Below are 17,803 nucleotides of genomic sequence, written 5' to 3'. Positions count from 1 at the left end.
TTATAAGGCCTCCCCAGACAGCCATTTTGCTTTTTTGCATTTCTTTTCCATGGGGTTGGTCTTGATCCCTGTCTCCTGTACAATGTCATGAACCTCATTCCATAGTTCATCAGGCGCTCTATCTATCAGATCTAGTCCCTTAAATCTATTTCTCACTTCCACTGTATAATCATAAGGGATTTGATTCGGTCACACCTGAATGGTCTAGTGGTTTTCCCTACTTTCTTTAATTTAAGTCTAAATTTGCCAATATGGAGCTCATGATCTGAGCCACAGTCAGCTCCAGGTCTTGTTTTTGCTGACTGTATAGAGTTTCTCCATCTTTGGCTGCAAAGAATATAATCTCTCTGATTTCAGTGTTGACCATCTGGTGATGTCCGTGTGTAGAGTCTTCTCTTATGTTGTTGGAAAAGGGTGTTTGCTATGACCAATGCGTTCTCTTTGCAAAACTCTATTAGCCTTTGCCCTGCTTTATTCTGTATTCCAAGGCCAAATTTGCCTGTTACTCCAGGTGTTTTTTGACTTCCTACTTTTGCATTCTGGTCCCCTATAATGAAAAGGACATCGTTTTTGGGTGTTAGTTCTTAAAGTTCTTGTAGGTGTTCATAGAAACGTTCAACTTCAGCTTCTTCAGCATTACTGGTTGGGGCATAGACTTGGATTACTGTGATATTGAATGGTTTGCCTTGGAAATGAACAGAGATCATTCTGTCATTTTTGAGATTGCATCCAAGTAGTACATTTCAGACTCTTTTGTTGACCATGATGGCTACTCCATATCTTCTAAGGGATTCCTGGTCATACATTCCTGGTCATATATCCTGGTAGATATAATAGTCATCTGAGTTAAATTCACCCATTCCAGTCCATTTTAGTTCACTGGTTCCTAGAATGTCAATGTTCACTCTTGCCATCTCCCATTTGACCACTTCCAATTTGCCTTGATTCATGGACCTAACATTCCAGCTTCTTATGCAATATTGCTCTTTACAGCATCAGACCTTGCTTCTATCACCAGTCACATCCATAACTGGGTAATGTTTTTGCTTTGGCTCTGTTAGGTCCATACTATTTCCGTTCTTTATTGTGCCCATCTTTGCATGAAATGTTCTCTTGGTATCTCTTATTTTCTTGAAGAGATATCTAGACTTTCCCATTCTATTGTTTTCCTCTATTTCTTTCATTGATTGTTGAGGAAGTCTTTCTTATCTCTCCTTGGCTATTCTTTGGAACTCTGCATTCACATGGGTATATCTTTCCTTTTCTCCTTTGCCTTTTGTTTCTCTTCTATTCACAGCTATTTGTAAGGCCTCCTCAGACAACCATTTTGCCCTTTTACATTACTTTTCCTTTGTGATGGTCTTGATCCCTGCCTCCTGTACAATGTCATGAACCTTTGTCCATAGTTCTTCAGGCACTCTGTCTATCAGATCCAGTCCTTTGAATCTATTTGTCACTTCCACTGTATAATCGTAAGGGATTTGTTTTAGGTCATACCTGAATGGTCTAGTGATTTTCTCTATTTTCTTCAATTTAAGTATGAATTTGTCAATAAGAAGTTCATGGTCCATGCCACAGTCAGCTCCTGGTCTTGTTTTTGCTGACTGTATAGAATTTCTCCATCTTTGGCTGCAAAAATATCATTAATCTGATTTCGGTATTGACCATCTAGTGATGTCCATGTGTAGAGCCTTATCTTACGTATATTTAGTTAAATATGCTGAAATACTGCAATTTTTATTATTATGCATACCATCATTCAAGGAAGGGATCATATTTTAGTACAAACTACAAGTTTATAAAAAAATCAATTAATGTAAGAATAATATGAGCAAAGTATATGGAGACATGGAAAAGTTACATCAAGAAAAATCTCAATATCGTCAATGCTAAAGCAATTGAATAGAAAACAAGCATAAGTTTTGAGGTATGGAGCTTTCATTTTCTGGCAGAAAATGTATCATTTCATCAGGAAAAAGCAGTTTTTTTTCCTGACTCTGGATTTTGAGAGAAACTGGTCACAGTGTTGTTTATGTTTGGGGTATTGAACAGCGAATGCCATGAACAATAATTCTTAACAATTTTCAAAATACCCAAAACTGATTTTCATCTAATAGGTTCTTATGTAAGTCATTGTTGAAACCCAAGGGCAAAATATTGAAAGTGATTTTCAAATTTCTTTTTTTTTAATAGCTGCAGAATTTCTCATTCAAAAGAAGTGATTGTGGAAGTCTGAAACATGAAGCAGATAACAACAGAGTTGTCGGGTTTCCTGACTCTGTTTTTAGCTCTCTGCTTCCTTCATCTGCTTATGCCTCTGAGACATCTCTTTAGAACCACAGGAGCCATTGTGAGCTCAGTGTGAAAACCACTGTGTTAAAATAAAAAAAGAATGTTGTATATAAGATCAGTGTGCTGTGATTCTGACTTAGCTTTCTAACAGTCTTTCAAAAAAAATAAGTTATAATGTCTGGTAAATTTTGCTTTGAACCATTGGTTCCTAACCCAGAGGCACTCATTGGAGCCAACCTCAAAACATGGTTAAATATGTCATGTCTGGAGCCTCCTATGCTCACTAAATCAAACTTCATTAAAGCAAGTCCTGTGGAAATCTGGATGTTTAGAACATGAGAATCTGTACTTTTAGAATATATGTATATATATGTATATACTTCAGAAAATGCTATATTACTGGTTTCTATTATTAATCTCTAAAAGGAACATATGAAAATATGCTCAGACTAAAGGTCATTATATTATTATCAGATAACACTATCTACTAAGGACATGTGAAATATTAGAGAATTGTAAAAATAAATATCAAAATTCAAAATTATTCTAACTATGGTTTGGCACAAAGTCAGTGATAGAACCATTGATAGCAGAACTGATCCCCAAACTGTATGCTTTCATTAATATTTCCCCTTTACATTCCTAAATAACATGGGCCTTCCTTTTGAATTTGTTCATATAAATCCCTGAATGCCAAATGTTAATTCAGATAATTAAACCCTAAGAGAGTCTGAATCACAGGATACAGCAGGATTATTTCATAGGTAATATAAATTCAAGCTAGTGTCTATCCTCAGGGCTAAGCAACTGGAAGGTTGAATAATCAGCAAGATACTTCCTGTTTTATGCACTGATGTAACCCCAAGTAAAAAGTTAAATGAAAGTTTTATTCATACCTGACTCTTTGCCTCCCCATGGACTGTAGCCAGCCAGGCTCCTCTGTCCATGCAATTCTCCAGGCAAGAATACTAAATTGGGTAGCCGTTCACTTCTGTGGAAGATCTTCCCAATCCAAGGATCATTCTTTACCATCTGAGCCACAAGGGAAATATCCCCAAGGACGAGAACATTTCTTAGTACTTAAGTAGATGCTTAATAATATTTGTGAAAAAATGAATGCTCATTCATTGCAGGTGTCCATAGAACTTGAATAGAAGTTAAAGCAGTGAACTAGACTTCTTCCTATTTATATATTATTTGCATTACATATAATTAGGTTGAAAATAATAAATCTCTTCAACAGTGACTTAAAATTTAGAGGCTTAAAAAATGTTTGAGGAAGAGGTTTCAGGGTAGATGTCTGGTGTTTGGGTTCAGTGGCTTAATGATATCAGGATAGGAATCGTTATGTCTTTTTTCACTTTTCTCGCAAACCTATTGCCTCATGGTTGACAGAAGGCTGGTGCACCTCCAGGAATCACATCCAGTTCAGAACAAGAGGGAGTGAAAGAGAAGAGTCAAGAATCATCTCAGCTGCACTATTCCTTCAGCTAAGACAACAAAACTTTTCCAGAAGCTCACAAGGGAAATTTCAGACCTATGTGACAAGGCCCCACATTTCAGTGGAGGCTAAGATTATAGAAACATGAGGATTGTTATTTGCTAAGGCCAGTCATAACCCATTTTCTGGTGGACATACCACTCCAAACACAAGTGGGATTCTAATACCAGGGAAGGAGAAAGGATGTGAGTAATTAATGGGCATAAAATAACATCTGATAGAGTACTGCTAAAATGAGAAAATACTTTTATCTTATTTTATTTTAATTATCTTTTTTTTTAATACACATTGTAAAAGGAGAAGTAGTCAACTACTAGGGTTATATTTTGACCAAAAATACATTTTAGGCACCAGATTAACTGGACAAGAATTATTGCTACTAGATCATCAATCTTAGTACTTGTAAAGGTACATAATTTATTGTATTTTTAAGAAATAATTTAAAATTACTTTCCTGCTTTAATAAATCTTGCTAGCTATTTTTAAATTGATAATTAAAGCTGGATACTAAAATGTTTATGTTCAGCCACCTAAAATTATTGGACACAATATTTGCTTGTACTTCTTTCTATATTGCTTTATATTTTGACTTGTTTTTGAGGAAAGATTGTTATTCAAGGGTTTATTATAATATATATATATGTATGTATTTTCATTTTAGATAACAAAATTTTATTTTGTAGGGTTTACATCAGAATTCAGTTTTAACTAAGCCACAAGACTTGACATGGGGATAATGACTCAAGTTGACAGCAAAAATTTGGGCCGCTTTTCATTTCACAATAAGACTACTGGGCCATAGAGTTGTTTGTGAATTTTTGAAATGCCATCATCACCTTAAAATTCAGACTGAATTTATGCAGATTTCTCTCTGTTTTAGGACATGTTCAGATCTAATCATCTTATCCTACCCTGAAGGCTGGAAAGATAATTATTATATTGATTGTTTTGCAGTTTTGTATACTTCACTCAAACATTAGGATTAATTAGGGACTGGGGTAAGGATTAATTCCAAATGAGTCACCTTTGCATACATTTTCCATTTTATATATGCTTTTTAATATTTAAGAATAAGGTATATTTTGACAAACTTATACCCTGTTTTGTCCCAGTGGCATGCTTAAAGCATAATGAATAATAAAATAAAAATTAGGAAGACAGGATTCATCTTACCCTTTTGCTTTCCAAGATCTTACACCTTGTTGGTGGGAATTTGATACCGAATTGTGATTTTTCCAGGAAAAAACTAATGTCTGCTGGGTATACTAATAGATCTGAGGATTTCTATCTTATATACAGTGCCACTAGAGCATTATGGGAGATGCTGGTTTCTGTAACATGTTATTTGAAATTCACTGATTTAGTAAAAGTCATTGAATATATAGAAATTAAGAATTTCAAAAGAGGGAACTTTTGGACTCAGTAAGTCACATATTGGGGCAGATGTGATCAGAAGTAAGAAAAAGTTCTCTGGAGTTAGATAGATTTAGATTCTGGTTGTGTGTTTGTTGGGGATTCCCTGATGGCTCAGCAGATAAATCATCCAATTGCAGTGCAGGTGACACCAGAGACATAGGAGGTGCGGCTTCTATCCCTGGGTCAGGAAGATCCTCTGGAGGAGGAAATGGCAACCACTCCAGTGATCTTAGACCCCTGCCCTGTTTAGCTTTCCTCAACTTCAGTTTCCTTATTTGTAAGGTAGGGGAAATAGCATACCAAGGGATCATTGTTAGGAGTAAGTAATATAATGATTATTAATTACAGAAACATATAATTTTATTAGTATTAGTCACTGATATTACAACTATGAGAGTTGAAACCCTGGAAGTAAAATCACTTCTACAAGCTCACAGAGTTACAAACCAAAACTGTAGGACTGATGAGTATTCTCTGTGCAGTGAACCATTCTCAAAGTGAATTTGAATGTGTGCATTTATTTCAAATGTTGAGGATTTGAGGATTCCATTTTTTTAAAAAAGAGCTTCATATATTATTTACATACATTGTAGAGTGGAATTAAGTGAGTGTATTCTGTATTATGACAGATTCCAAGCCTGTTATGTCATCTAGTTTGACTTTAATTTTTAGAATAAAAACAGTATGTAAAATTAGACAAGTTGGGTTACTGCACCTGACAAGGTAGCCGCTGAAAACCATATGGTTTTGCTCTTTTCACGCTGTGTGTCCTGTGAAGGGAGCAGACTGCTCATTAGTCATAATTTTGCTGTCAGTGGATTTCAGAGTTACCTTTGCCTAAACACTGTATGGACTAACTTGTGGATATGAATTTTCAATCCTCTTTGCCATCTCCCTGAGTTTATAATTTTAGAGTATATTAACAATTCAAAACCTTTAGCATGTGTTTCTGATTGATTTCTGCTTCTTCAGGGTTGCATGCTTCATAGTATGACTGTACTACTGCTTAGTTTTCAAAGAGCAGTGGCTAAAACTTCTTTGTTTATGATGATGAAAAACATTTTGAAACAAAACAGAAAGAGACAAAAAGAACAAAATGAAAAGAGGTGAATCTATTTTAAGAAACAAAGGCAATGAGTATTGCTCATAGTCAACAATGAGTTAATAAGATTTAGAAAGACAAAAAAATCATCTTCTTTGATATCAATTCAAAGATAATCTGATGGTTTAAAATATCACTGGAATTCTTTAAGTCAAATATCTTTAAGTCTGAAGTACTGAGACATGACAGAAGAAGAACAGACTTCTGGAATAAGAGAAACTAAAGTTTGCCTCTTGTTGCTGCTACTCAGCAGTTGTTTGTGAGGATGTCTTCCTCTGCAAATTACAGCAAATCACTTCCACTGGATTAAACAGCAAATCTGATTATTTCCCATATAACAGAAAGTCCTAAGAGAGGCAGACTTCAAATTTAGGTGAATTAGCAACTCTGAATATAATCTGGACCAGATACTTCTCATCCCTTTGCTCTTCCAACCCTAATCTGTAGGCTTTGCTCTCCTGCTGACTTTAAATGGCTACATCAGTTCCAGGAAATATACCCATATCCACCTACTTTTAAGGCAGCCCAGAGTGTCCCTTTCTTATGTTTTCTTCATAAAAGCTCCTTTCACTTGCAGATCACCTTCACAACTCATTGGACAGAACTGAATCAATAGTAAGACCACATAATTGGAACTGAAATAAGTGCAGCATTGCTAAATTGTGGAAAGAGAAAGAGGGAAAAGCCTAATTCAAACTAGAGAAGAAAATAGAGACCAATTATTCTGGAAGAACTTATATTAAAAACAATAAGACACAACTACAAGGTTTGAAGTAGGAGAGTGGAATGACCACACTGGTGGCTTAGAAAGGTCTTTCTGGATGCAGTGTTTTGTAGTCATTTTCAAGGATTGTGCCTCTCTGCTGAGAAACCAGTTAGGAGGTTTCTCAAGTTAAAATTACGGCAAGGATTTGACTGGACTGGTTCTCCTGGGAAATGAAATAGAGCAGGCAGTTCAGAGAGTTATATGCAGGATAGAGTTAGCATTGGTAGGGTTTGGTTACTGATTCAATATGAGGGCTATAAGTGAAGGAAGGCAAAGATGACTCAGATTTCTGGATGGAAGAGCTGATTCTATGTCATTGCATTCCCTGAAATAGAGACCATGGGAGGAGGACCTTTTATTGTGTGTGCAGGGAAGATACTTTGTTCATTTGGGGACAGGTTGAATTCGGAATGACCACAAGTCATGAATGTGTTAATAACTAATGGATAGTTTTACAAGTTGATTGGACTTTCAGGAGAGAAAGAGATTAAATATATGGATTTGGACGGTTATTAATATTTACATTACAACTGAAGACATGGAAGTTCATCCCTCCTGTATAGGGATCCTTACATAAGGATGTGTGCTAATATCACCACTAAAACCAACCAACAAACAAAAGTGAAATATCCTAGCCATTCTCCATCCTGAGTAGTCTGATTCAGGATGTTTGGACTGGTGCCGAGACGTTTGTTCTTCACAAAAGGTTCTTTTTTTATTCTCATTTTAAGTCCTAGTCAGGAATCATTGACTCAGACTTAAATTTTGGAGAGGGAAATGGCAACCCATTCCAGTATTCTTGCCTGGAGAATCCTGTGGACAGAGGAGCCTGGCAGGCTACAGTCCATTGGGTCACAAAGAGTCAGACATGACTGAGCAACTAAACAGCAGCAGCAAGAATCATTGATACAGAGTGATAAGACAGTCTACAAAAATAGAGTATTGATCAAAGCCCAGGTTTGAAGGATTGATAGAGGAAGTAGCTTATCATGGAAACACATAGCCAGAGAAGTTAAAGAAAACCAAAGAAATACATTGTCACTGAAGATGAAAGGTGAGAGAGTATCCGTTGGAAGTCATGACCATATCCTATCAGAACATAAGGAATATTAGTAACTCAGAGCTACATGGTTATCACAAATTCAAAACCAATCTTCTAGACTGTAAGATTTCTCACAAGCAGTGTTGCATAGCTATGGTTCCTGTACAAATCGATTAATTTATAACTAGTGTTTTATTTCATGGCTTTTGGGTGTCCCGGGAGATACGTGGCTGTAATCAAGGTATTAGGTGTCCAGGCCGTAAGTGAGGAACTTGATTATGGGAAGCCATAAGCAAGGCTCATGGTCTGTCATGAAGGCCTCAGGTATTGCCTCATGTTTTCTTCCTTCCTTGATTTCCCTGCTAGGATTCTGAATGAGACTGCAAGCTGTCAGTGTTCTGTTGAGGTTCATGCATTTGCATGCACAGACATGTTGACTCTGCATCCCAAAGGGCTGCAGACTGCCAGGCTCCTCTGTCTATAGAATTTGCCAGGAAAGAAATACTGGAGTGTGTTGCCATTTCCTACTCCAGGGTATCTTCCTGGTACAGGGATCGAATCTGCATCTCTGCGTCTCCTATATTGGTAGACTCTTCCTTTACCACTTGCACCAACTGGGAAGCCTTCTAGGTTTGTTGAGGTCATTAAATAAAAGAATATAGACAGATAGATAGATAGATATAGATATGTCTTATATATACACGATACAATATAGAGTGTGTGATATATCAGTTCAGTTCAGTTGCTCAGTCGTGTCTGACTCTTTGTGGCCATATGGACTGCAGCACGCCAGGCTTCCCTGTCCATCACCAACTCCCAGAGCTTACTCAAACTCATGTCCATTGTGTCGGTGATGCCATCCAACCATCTCATCCTCTGTCGCCCCCTTCTCCTCCTGCCTTCAGCCTTTCCCAGCATCAGGGACTTTTCAAATGAGTCAGTTCTTCGCATCAGGTGGCCAAAATATTGGAGTTTCAGCGTCAGCATCAGTCCTTTCAATGAATATTTAGGACTGATTTTCTTTAGGATTGACTGGTTGGATCTCCTTGCAGTCCAAGGGTCTCAAAAGTCTTCTCCAACACCACAGTTCAAAGGCATCAATTCTTTGGCACTCAGCTTTCTTTATAGTCCAAATGTCATACCCATATGTGACTACTGAAAAAACCATAGCTTTGACTAGATGGACATTTGCTGGCAAAGTAATGTCTCTGCTTTTTAATATGCTGTCTAGGTTGGTCATAACTTTTCTTCCAAGGAGCAAGCATCTTTTAATTTCATGGCTGCAGTCACTGTCAGCATTCATTTTGGAACCCCCCAAAAATAAAGTCTGTCACTGTTCCCACTGTTTCCCCATCTATTTGCCATGAAGTGATGGGAACAGATGCCATGATCTTAGTTTTCAAAATGTTGAGTTTTTTTTTTTTTTTTAACATTTTATTTCATGTGATTTCATATGGTACAAAAGTATTATATGTTTGAACCTGTCACTCAAATAGGAGGTTCTTTCAGTTTTCTTGGCCAACCTTCTTTCAGAGGCAAATACATTTTTAAAAAATAATATTATGTAGAACATACATAGAAAATTTTCCCTTATAAAAACAAAAGTGTTTGGACATTTTAAATGTAGTACAGCTTAGCGTCCCAGTTCACTCTCTTCTTTCACTTTCATCAAGAGGCTCTTTAGTTCTTCTTTTCTGCCATAAGGGTAGTTTCGTCTGCATATCTGAGGATATTGATATTTCTTCTGTGATTTCAGCTGTGCTTCATCCAGCCCAGCATTTCGCGTGATGTACTCTGCATGTAAGTTAAATAAGCAGGGTGATAATATACAGCCTTGACATACTCCTTTTCCTATTTGGAACCAGTCTGTTGTTCCATATCCAGTTCTAACTGTTGCTTCTTGACCTGCATACAGATTTCTCAGGAGGCAGGTCAGGTGGTCTGGTATTCCCATCTCTTTCAGAATTTTCCACACTTTGTTGCGATCTACACAGTCAAACCTGATTCATAGTAAACACTGAATAAGTTCCTTTTCTCATATTCTTTTTTTTTCATAAAAAAGATTACATAATTACATTGCTCATAATTGTAAAAGAAATGAATATTCTCCCATTCACTGTTGAAATACAGTTATAGAGTCTTGCTTTCAAGCAAAGATGCCAGAAACTGTGTAACAACCTGAAACCTAAAAAATAATTCTTACCAAATTTACAAATTTGTTTTCTAATGGGAAACACATGTCCTCTTTCTCTGCACTCCTTTGCCAACTGTTCTTTGTTCCCTGCAGCAGTTGTCAAATTATAAAATTTAACCCAGAAGCAAGAAATCACATCTGTGCTGAATGGGACCTTGGAGAGAGACTGGACAGCTGTATATCTGGGGTTTATTCCCACAAATTTGTTAAGTGTGTGCTGTAATTGAATTCAGTAGCTTTTCAGATATTGTTAAATGAAAATCAATAAGAAGGTATCCATCAGAACTCTACTGTGTTCAATGGGACTTTGATTCAATGCCTTTAGAGAAAGAGAATGTCATGCTACCTGCTACTAATCCAAAGTATTTTCTTCACACTGTGACTACTATTGTAATTGTGACTCCTATTGTAGTGTTTCCTTGTTAATGTGAATCATAGGAAAAACAGAAACAATGTAAGATTAAGAATATGCCTTTTGGCTCTCCTTTTACCTTCTTGTCATCAGGGAATCACACATTCCTTCAAAGTATTACCCATGGGTGGTGATGGGACCAAGTGTCCTTGAGCTGTCTTTTGACTCTTCAAAGTCCTAAAACACATTCTGCTCAAGGTAACATTTTCCTGGAAAATCCAATTTCTTTTTTCTTTTTGTGACTAATATTAGAAAGATATTAAGGAGGAAGCAATGGAGTTAGAGTGATACACAGCAAGTTATAAATATTTGAAACTTAAAACCATTAAAGAGCATGTTTGAATAATTAATTCCAGTTACTTCTTAATTTTTAGAATGTGTGACGTTGAAGCCTTAGGATTCTTTTTGTGCCTATTCTGTTTTACAAATTATGCCCTCCCTTGTCTTTTTTTGAATCCTAACAAAAAGAATGGACTAGCAAGTCTCTGGCTTTTCTGAATGTCAGTTCTTTAAGAGCTTTTCTCTGTCTATTCAGGAAAGCATTAAAATCATTAGTAGTAATAAAATTAAAACATGCCTAATATTAGTTTGAATTAGTTTCTATTATAATCTGTTATTTAGTGAGCCAGTTAACTGATTTTTACTTACTAAAAAGTTCCTATATTCGTGAATCTTTGTTTTTCCTGTGATAACTTTAGGTATTTGCAGTAGACTGAATACTTACTAACCTCTGTAGAGTTATTTCTCTGGGAGAATCTGTCTTCTTAGTTACTGATTAGAGTACCAACCAATATGCCCATCTTCATTTTAAATGTACAGTGACTGAGGGAAAATGACCTTAAAGACTCTCTCAGTTTGATGGTGTGCCTTTATTGTAAAATCTAAATAATAAAATAAAAACATTTTCCATAAAATTTCTGATATCTAATTAATGTCCTTCAGAGTAAATGTGGTATCAAACATTTCCTCTAATTATATTCATTAGTGGTTTCTCCCGGACAAGTTTTAATTAAGTTGTACAATGAAGATCAATACTCATTGTGTATTCATTGTAATTTACAACAAGCATATATACTGTTCAGAGCAATTTAATCACTGTAATTGTAGTACAGAAGATACTTAGTGACTGTGCTTTGTTACTGCCAAACCCTTTTTTAATAAATTCAGTAATGAAATTGGAAAAGGAAATTCTGAAAGTTCATATTTATATATATACTATGTCTGAACTGGTGTTATGTTAGTAGCTTAAGTAATGGAGGATATAGAAGCATTGATAATATTAGTGGCATAAAACTTTTTCATGCATACCATCATGAATGTTAAGAAATTATTAGAACATAAATAATTATACTTGTAATAATTGTTACATTGGTTACTAAAATAATTTAGAAGTATTGGGTATTCATAGTGATCTTTTTTGCTCTAAATAAGGCTGTAATTTTTATTACTTTCATTTCTCTAGATAGGAGTAGTATTTTGATTCATAAGGAATTCTTCCAACTATGTTAGCTTCTGTTAATGAAGGTCATGTCGGTGATGTATTGTGCAAGGAATTGTAGAAGTGGACATTTTATAGTAACACCGTAGGTGTATACTAGGGTCTCTCAGCTTTGGTATTGGTGAAATTTGAGCTAGATAAGACTTTCCTGGAGGGTGGGAGAATTTTGCTGTGCATTGAAGGATGCTTACTTAGTCAATTGCATGCCTGGCTTCTTCAGAACCATGAGATGCCAGTAGCAAATACTCCCCTACTTCCCAGTTTTGACAATCAAAAATATCTCTAGGCATTATTAGATACCCATGTTGAGAACCACTGGTGTGTGTTGATTCAGCCACACCCTCCTGATCTGCCCATTGGCCAAATGATCCATTCATAAGACAAACAACTATACAAATGTTCTGAGTGCAGGATATTTTCATAGGCATGAGTAAAAACATGGTGTTATTTTAAGGGAACAAAACAGTTTTGTGTATTCCATTATTTGGAGATTAGAATTGGGTGTTAATGAAATGTTCAGTAATATTACCTCACCCACTTTTAGAAAAAGGAGAATTAGAGATGGTTTCCTGGGAAGGCAGTTTCTAAAATATATTTTGAAGTACAAATGAAGAGTTAGCAGTTCACAAAGGGAGAAGGGTATTTGAGAGAGCTAAGGCAGCATGTGCAAAACTTGGAGGTATGCGAAAACTCTCATACTCTATCTGTATCTATCTTTCTATCTAATTGTATGTAGATCTAATTTTAGATAGTTATTTTCCTTGAGGCATCGAATCCCAATTTACTCTGCATTATATGAACAAAATTATAATATAGTAGTCTGCAGGTAATTACCTAAAACACCTAATTTTTCTTTTTTCCCCTCAATTTCCAGTTCAGTAAAAATGGTATATGTAAATGTGAGCTTTGCATTATGAATTTTATGAAATCATCTGTTTCTAGGAGGAAAGCAATTTTAGGCAGCACTGAAAAGTGACATGCATGTATTTCCCATAAACCTCCTAATCTATTTATTTGAAGAAAATCTTTTGACAAGACCAACAAAAGAAAGGCAATATACATTCCTATTGTAGTTATTTTCATGTATTCAGTAACACATTCCAATATTGCAAACTCCTAATAAATGATATTAGCAGCAGAGCTATTATTTTGAGGTCATTCATTTATTTTTATATATGTATATTTTCTAAACCACAAAGAGTAAAAATAATCATTTTGATTAAGGTTAATTCAAATGAGAGTAACCAAATTTTAGACATCTGGAATTGTGTTGATAATAATGACTATTTCAAGATGCACATATTAAGAAGTTTACAGAGTGCTATGTTTCTCATGGCAGGCTAGTTAGGAATCCTAGAATTCCTATGCACATTCCTTTGTCATCACAGAATTAAGTTCAGTTTAGCTGCTGTCACAGCTAGAACACCTTTAGTTTGCTCATTTGCTCCACTTTAGTCCAAACAGATATGCTACTGCTCAGTATCAAAGGTGAATAAAATGACTCATAAAGATGAATAAACAGAACAATTTAGGTTCTGCACTCCCCTGATATTTAGTCATGTCTAGACACAGCCCTAGTGACCCAGAAAAGACTAAAATGAGGACAAGGACATTTAAGTTTAATGTAGCCTAATTCCCATAGAAACCAGAAGAGCCAACAGTAGAGTTAAAAGAAAAAAATTCAAATCTACCTGAAAAATTGGATTTAGTGGGGTGACTGGAAGGTTTGCAAGGTTGAGAGGGTAGTGGAATATTTTGGGTTTGTTTGGTTTTGGTTTTTGTTGTTTTAAAACAATAGTTTTTTCAGTTGGGTCAATTTTCTAAGAAATAATTATTCTGCAAATTATATAAATAATTTAGGGAAAAAAACCTTATTGTATATAGGTTCAAGTTAATACAAACATTCTGTAGACATGCATTTTTATTGTTAAAGAGCTCAGAACTTAATGAAAATAGACAGTTGTATGTTACAGTATTGAGTATATATCTGTTTTTTAAGATTTTTACGTTTTTTCTTATTTTGTGTTAATAATATAGACGATTACCTTTGTGTGTAACATATGTATGCTTGCATATGTAAAATGAAATAAAACAATGGATAATAAGGGTTGTTGTTTCGTTGTTAAGTCATCTCCAATTCTTCTATGACCCATGGACTTTAGTCCACCAGGCTCTTCTGTTCATAGGATTTTCTAGGCAAGAATACTGGAATGGGTTGCCATTTTCCTTCTCATGCTGCTGCTGCTGCTGCGTCACTTCAGTCGTGTCCAACTCTGTGCCACCTTCTCACAATAAGGGCTAAATGCACATAATTTCTATAGGATATCGGAACTTTCCATTTCTGTTGTGATCCAGATTTCCTTGGCCATAATAATTTTATTTTGTATCCTCTTGTACAGTTTTATAACGCATTTCTCAGTCTATCAGTTGTTAAACCCTTAGTACCCTACGCTTATCCTTGCAGATAAAATTGTCTTTTTATTTATTTCTTTTCCGAGTATTTTTTCAATTTTAATTGGAGGTTAATTGTTTTATCATATTGTGTTGATTTCTGCTTTACAACAGTATGAATCAGCCACAAGTATACATATATCCCCTCCCTCTTGAGACTCCTTCCCACTCCCACCATGAACCTTTTTTTTATTTTAGAGTTGTAGGCATTACAAGATACTGACTCTTGAATGCAGTGTAAGGAAGCTTCAGTAGCTCTGACCAGGGTTAACCTAGTTGTTTCTTTTGGGTGCAATCCTCATTCAAAGTTGTTTAGCTGCAAAGCATGCCAGGTAGATCCTTTTATTTTAGGTATAATATATTTGAAAGATAATGCTCTATCATCTAGGTCTAAAACATCTGACTACATTAACACCATTTGTTGTTGTTCAGTCTGACTCTTTGCGACTTTATGTACTGCAACGCACTAGGCTTTCCTGTCTTTCCGTATCTCCTGGAGTTTGCTCAGACTCATGTCCATTGAGTCGATGGTGCCATCCAACCATCTCATCCTCTGTCGTACCCTTATCCTCCTGCCCTCAGTCTTTCCCAGCATCAGTGTCTTTTCCAGTGAGCTGGCTCTTTGCATCAGGTGTCCAAAGTATTGGAGCTTCAGCATCAGTCCTTCAAATGAATTTTCTGGTTGATTTCCTTCAGGATTGACTGATTTGATCCCCTTGCTGTCCAAGGAATTCTCAAGAGTCTTCTCCAACAACACAGTTCAAAAGCCTTCTTTATGGTCCAATTCTCATCCGTATGTCCAATCTATACATGACTACTGGAAAAATCAAAACTACTTTAATTTCATAGGGATAGGTGATGAACCTGATAAAATATAAACTCCTTGAGTATCTTTGTATGTATGTATGTGTGTGTGAGTGTGTGAGTTTGTGAGTGTGTGTGGGTGCATGTGCGTGTACATACTCTTACATTCCTTCCTTTTGCATTGATGACTTCTGTCTTGGGAGTCACAAATATTTTAAGGTACTCAGCCGTAATTGAGATATACCTTTCAAAAATGTAGCTAACAGTTTTGTACGAAACACATTTTGGATTATGGTTGTATATAAGCAGAAAGTATCTTTGGGAATGCATCAGGCACTTAACTATAGCAACAACCTTGAGAACTGCTACAATTTTCTAAGCTTGGTAAAGTGTCTGTAGATTTATTTCTTAATTAAATTTGCAATTTGGATTACAGATTTTGGTTAATATCACAAAAATGTTACAAGCCTGGGAATAGTTTATTGCTGTTTAATGTAAATTATTTGTTAATTGCTTCATAACAACTTTCCAGAAGAAAATAGAGTATACTTAGCTGCAGTTTTATGGCTGCAGCTTAATCCCAAGACCTGCAGTCTTTAAGAAAAGGGACATGGTCCTTTTGGGTTTCCTGTGGACCTTTCATTTTATTCTTTTTTTTTTTGTTAACTCTTTTCCTTTATTCTTGTTTGACCAAAAAAAAAAAAAAAAAAACATTTAGGGTAATGACTTGTTTATATACTTTTGCTGTAATTGTTCTCCAAATAGTTATTCAAAATCTCTTGTTCTCTTGCATCCTAATAATGCTTTCTTTAAATTGTCACTCTTGTATTCATTATAATGAATGCTTAATCTACTTGCAGTTATGGAAACAATATGTGCTTTTAATAACTTTATGAAAATAGTGATGTATTTTTGTATAATTCACACAGTTTTGTGTTCTTTCTCTTTTAGTGAATTTGTTGGATTCACGGACTGTCATGGGGGACTTGGGATGGATTGCTTTTCCAAAAAATGGGGTAAGTCTTTCTGAAATTTTCCCTACAGCTTAAACTACTTGAATAGACATCATCTTAAATATTGTATAGTTGTATTCTCTGTACATTCTTGTCATTAAGAATAGAGGAGTGTATATGTGAAGAAGAAGGTGGAGACTTCAAATGAAGTCTGATTGGGGAAAGCAGGGAAATTGGGAAGAGATGTTAATGAATGAACAACAAATGTATTATTTTCCTCTTTGAATGTTTCCCATAAAAAATGTGAAGGTTTTCAGCATTCAGAGAGTTTTAGGTTGAAGGAAGCAACACATTTTTAGAATTGATTTATTGAAAAAGAAAAAAATAAATGAGAAAAGAGATTTGCTGCAATATGCCCTTCAGATCAGATCAGATAAGTCGCTCAGTCGTGTCTGACTCTTTGTGACCCCATGAATCGCAGCACGCCAGGCCTCCCTGTCCATCACCAACTCCCGGAGTTCACTCAGACTCATTTCCATCGAGTCAGTGATGCCATCCAGCCATCTTATCCTCTGTCGTACCCTTCTCCTCCTGCCCCCAATCCCTCCCAGCATCAGAGTCTTTTCCAATGAGTCAACTCTTCGCATGAGGTGGCCAAAGTACTGGAGTTTCACCTTTAGCATCATTCCTTCCAAAGAAATCCCAGGGCTGATCTCCTTCAGAATGGACTGGTTGGATCTCCTTGCAGTCCAAGGGACTCTCAAGAGTCTTCTCCAACACCACAGTTCAAAAGCATCAATTCTTTGGCGCTCAGCCTTCTTCACAGTCCAACTCTCACATCCATACATGACCACAGGAAAAACCATAGCCTTGACTAGACAGACCTTTGTTGGCAAAGTAATGTCTCTACTTTTCAATATGCTATCTAGGTTGGTCATAACTTTCCTTCCAAGGAGTAAGTGTCTTTTAATTTCATGGCTGCAGTCACCATCTGCAGTGATTTTGGAGCCCAGAAAAATAAAGTCTGACACTGTTTCCACTGTTTCCCCATCTATTTCCCATGAAGTGATGGGACCGGATGCCATGATCTTCATTTTCTGAATGTTGAGCTTTAAGCCAACTTTTTCACTCTCCACGTTCACTTTCATCAAGAGGCTTTTGAGTTCCTCTTCACTTTCTGCCATAGGGTGGTGTCATCTGCATATTGAGGTTATTGATATTTCTCCCGGCAATCTTGATTCCAGCTTGTGTTTCTTCCAGTCTAGCGTTTCTCATGATGTACACTGAATATAAGTTAAATAAACAGGGTGACAGTATACAGCCTTGACGTACTCCTTTTCCTATTTGGAACCAGGCTGTTGTTCCATGTCCA

General features: G+C 36.1%; 1 protein-coding gene across 3 annotated transcripts in view; it reads left to right on the top strand.

Annotated features, from left to right (window-relative positions):
- Positions 1-17,803, top strand: part of EPHA5 (EPH receptor A5) — a 398,564-nt gene that overhangs the window by 17,312 nt on the left and 363,449 nt on the right. For all 3 annotated transcript variants that reach the window (XM_010848896.1, XM_010848895.1, XM_010848897.1), the window contains exon 2: positions 16,430-16,494. In XM_010848896.1, coding sequence (XP_010847198.1) covers positions 16,430-16,494 — 65 coding nt within the window. The remainder of the gene's footprint in view (positions 1-16,429; positions 16,495-17,803) is intronic.

Source organism: Bison bison, unplaced genomic scaffold (genome assembly GCF_000754665.1).
Source record: "Bison bison bison isolate TAMUID 2011002044 unplaced genomic scaffold, Bison_UMD1.0 scf7180017864279, whole genome shotgun sequence".
In the NCBI taxonomy this organism is placed as follows: domain Eukaryota; kingdom Metazoa; phylum Chordata; class Mammalia; order Artiodactyla; family Bovidae; genus Bison; species Bison bison.
The sequence above is the reverse complement of the archived record's forward strand: the minus strand, read 5'-3'. Positions and strand labels throughout refer to the sequence as shown.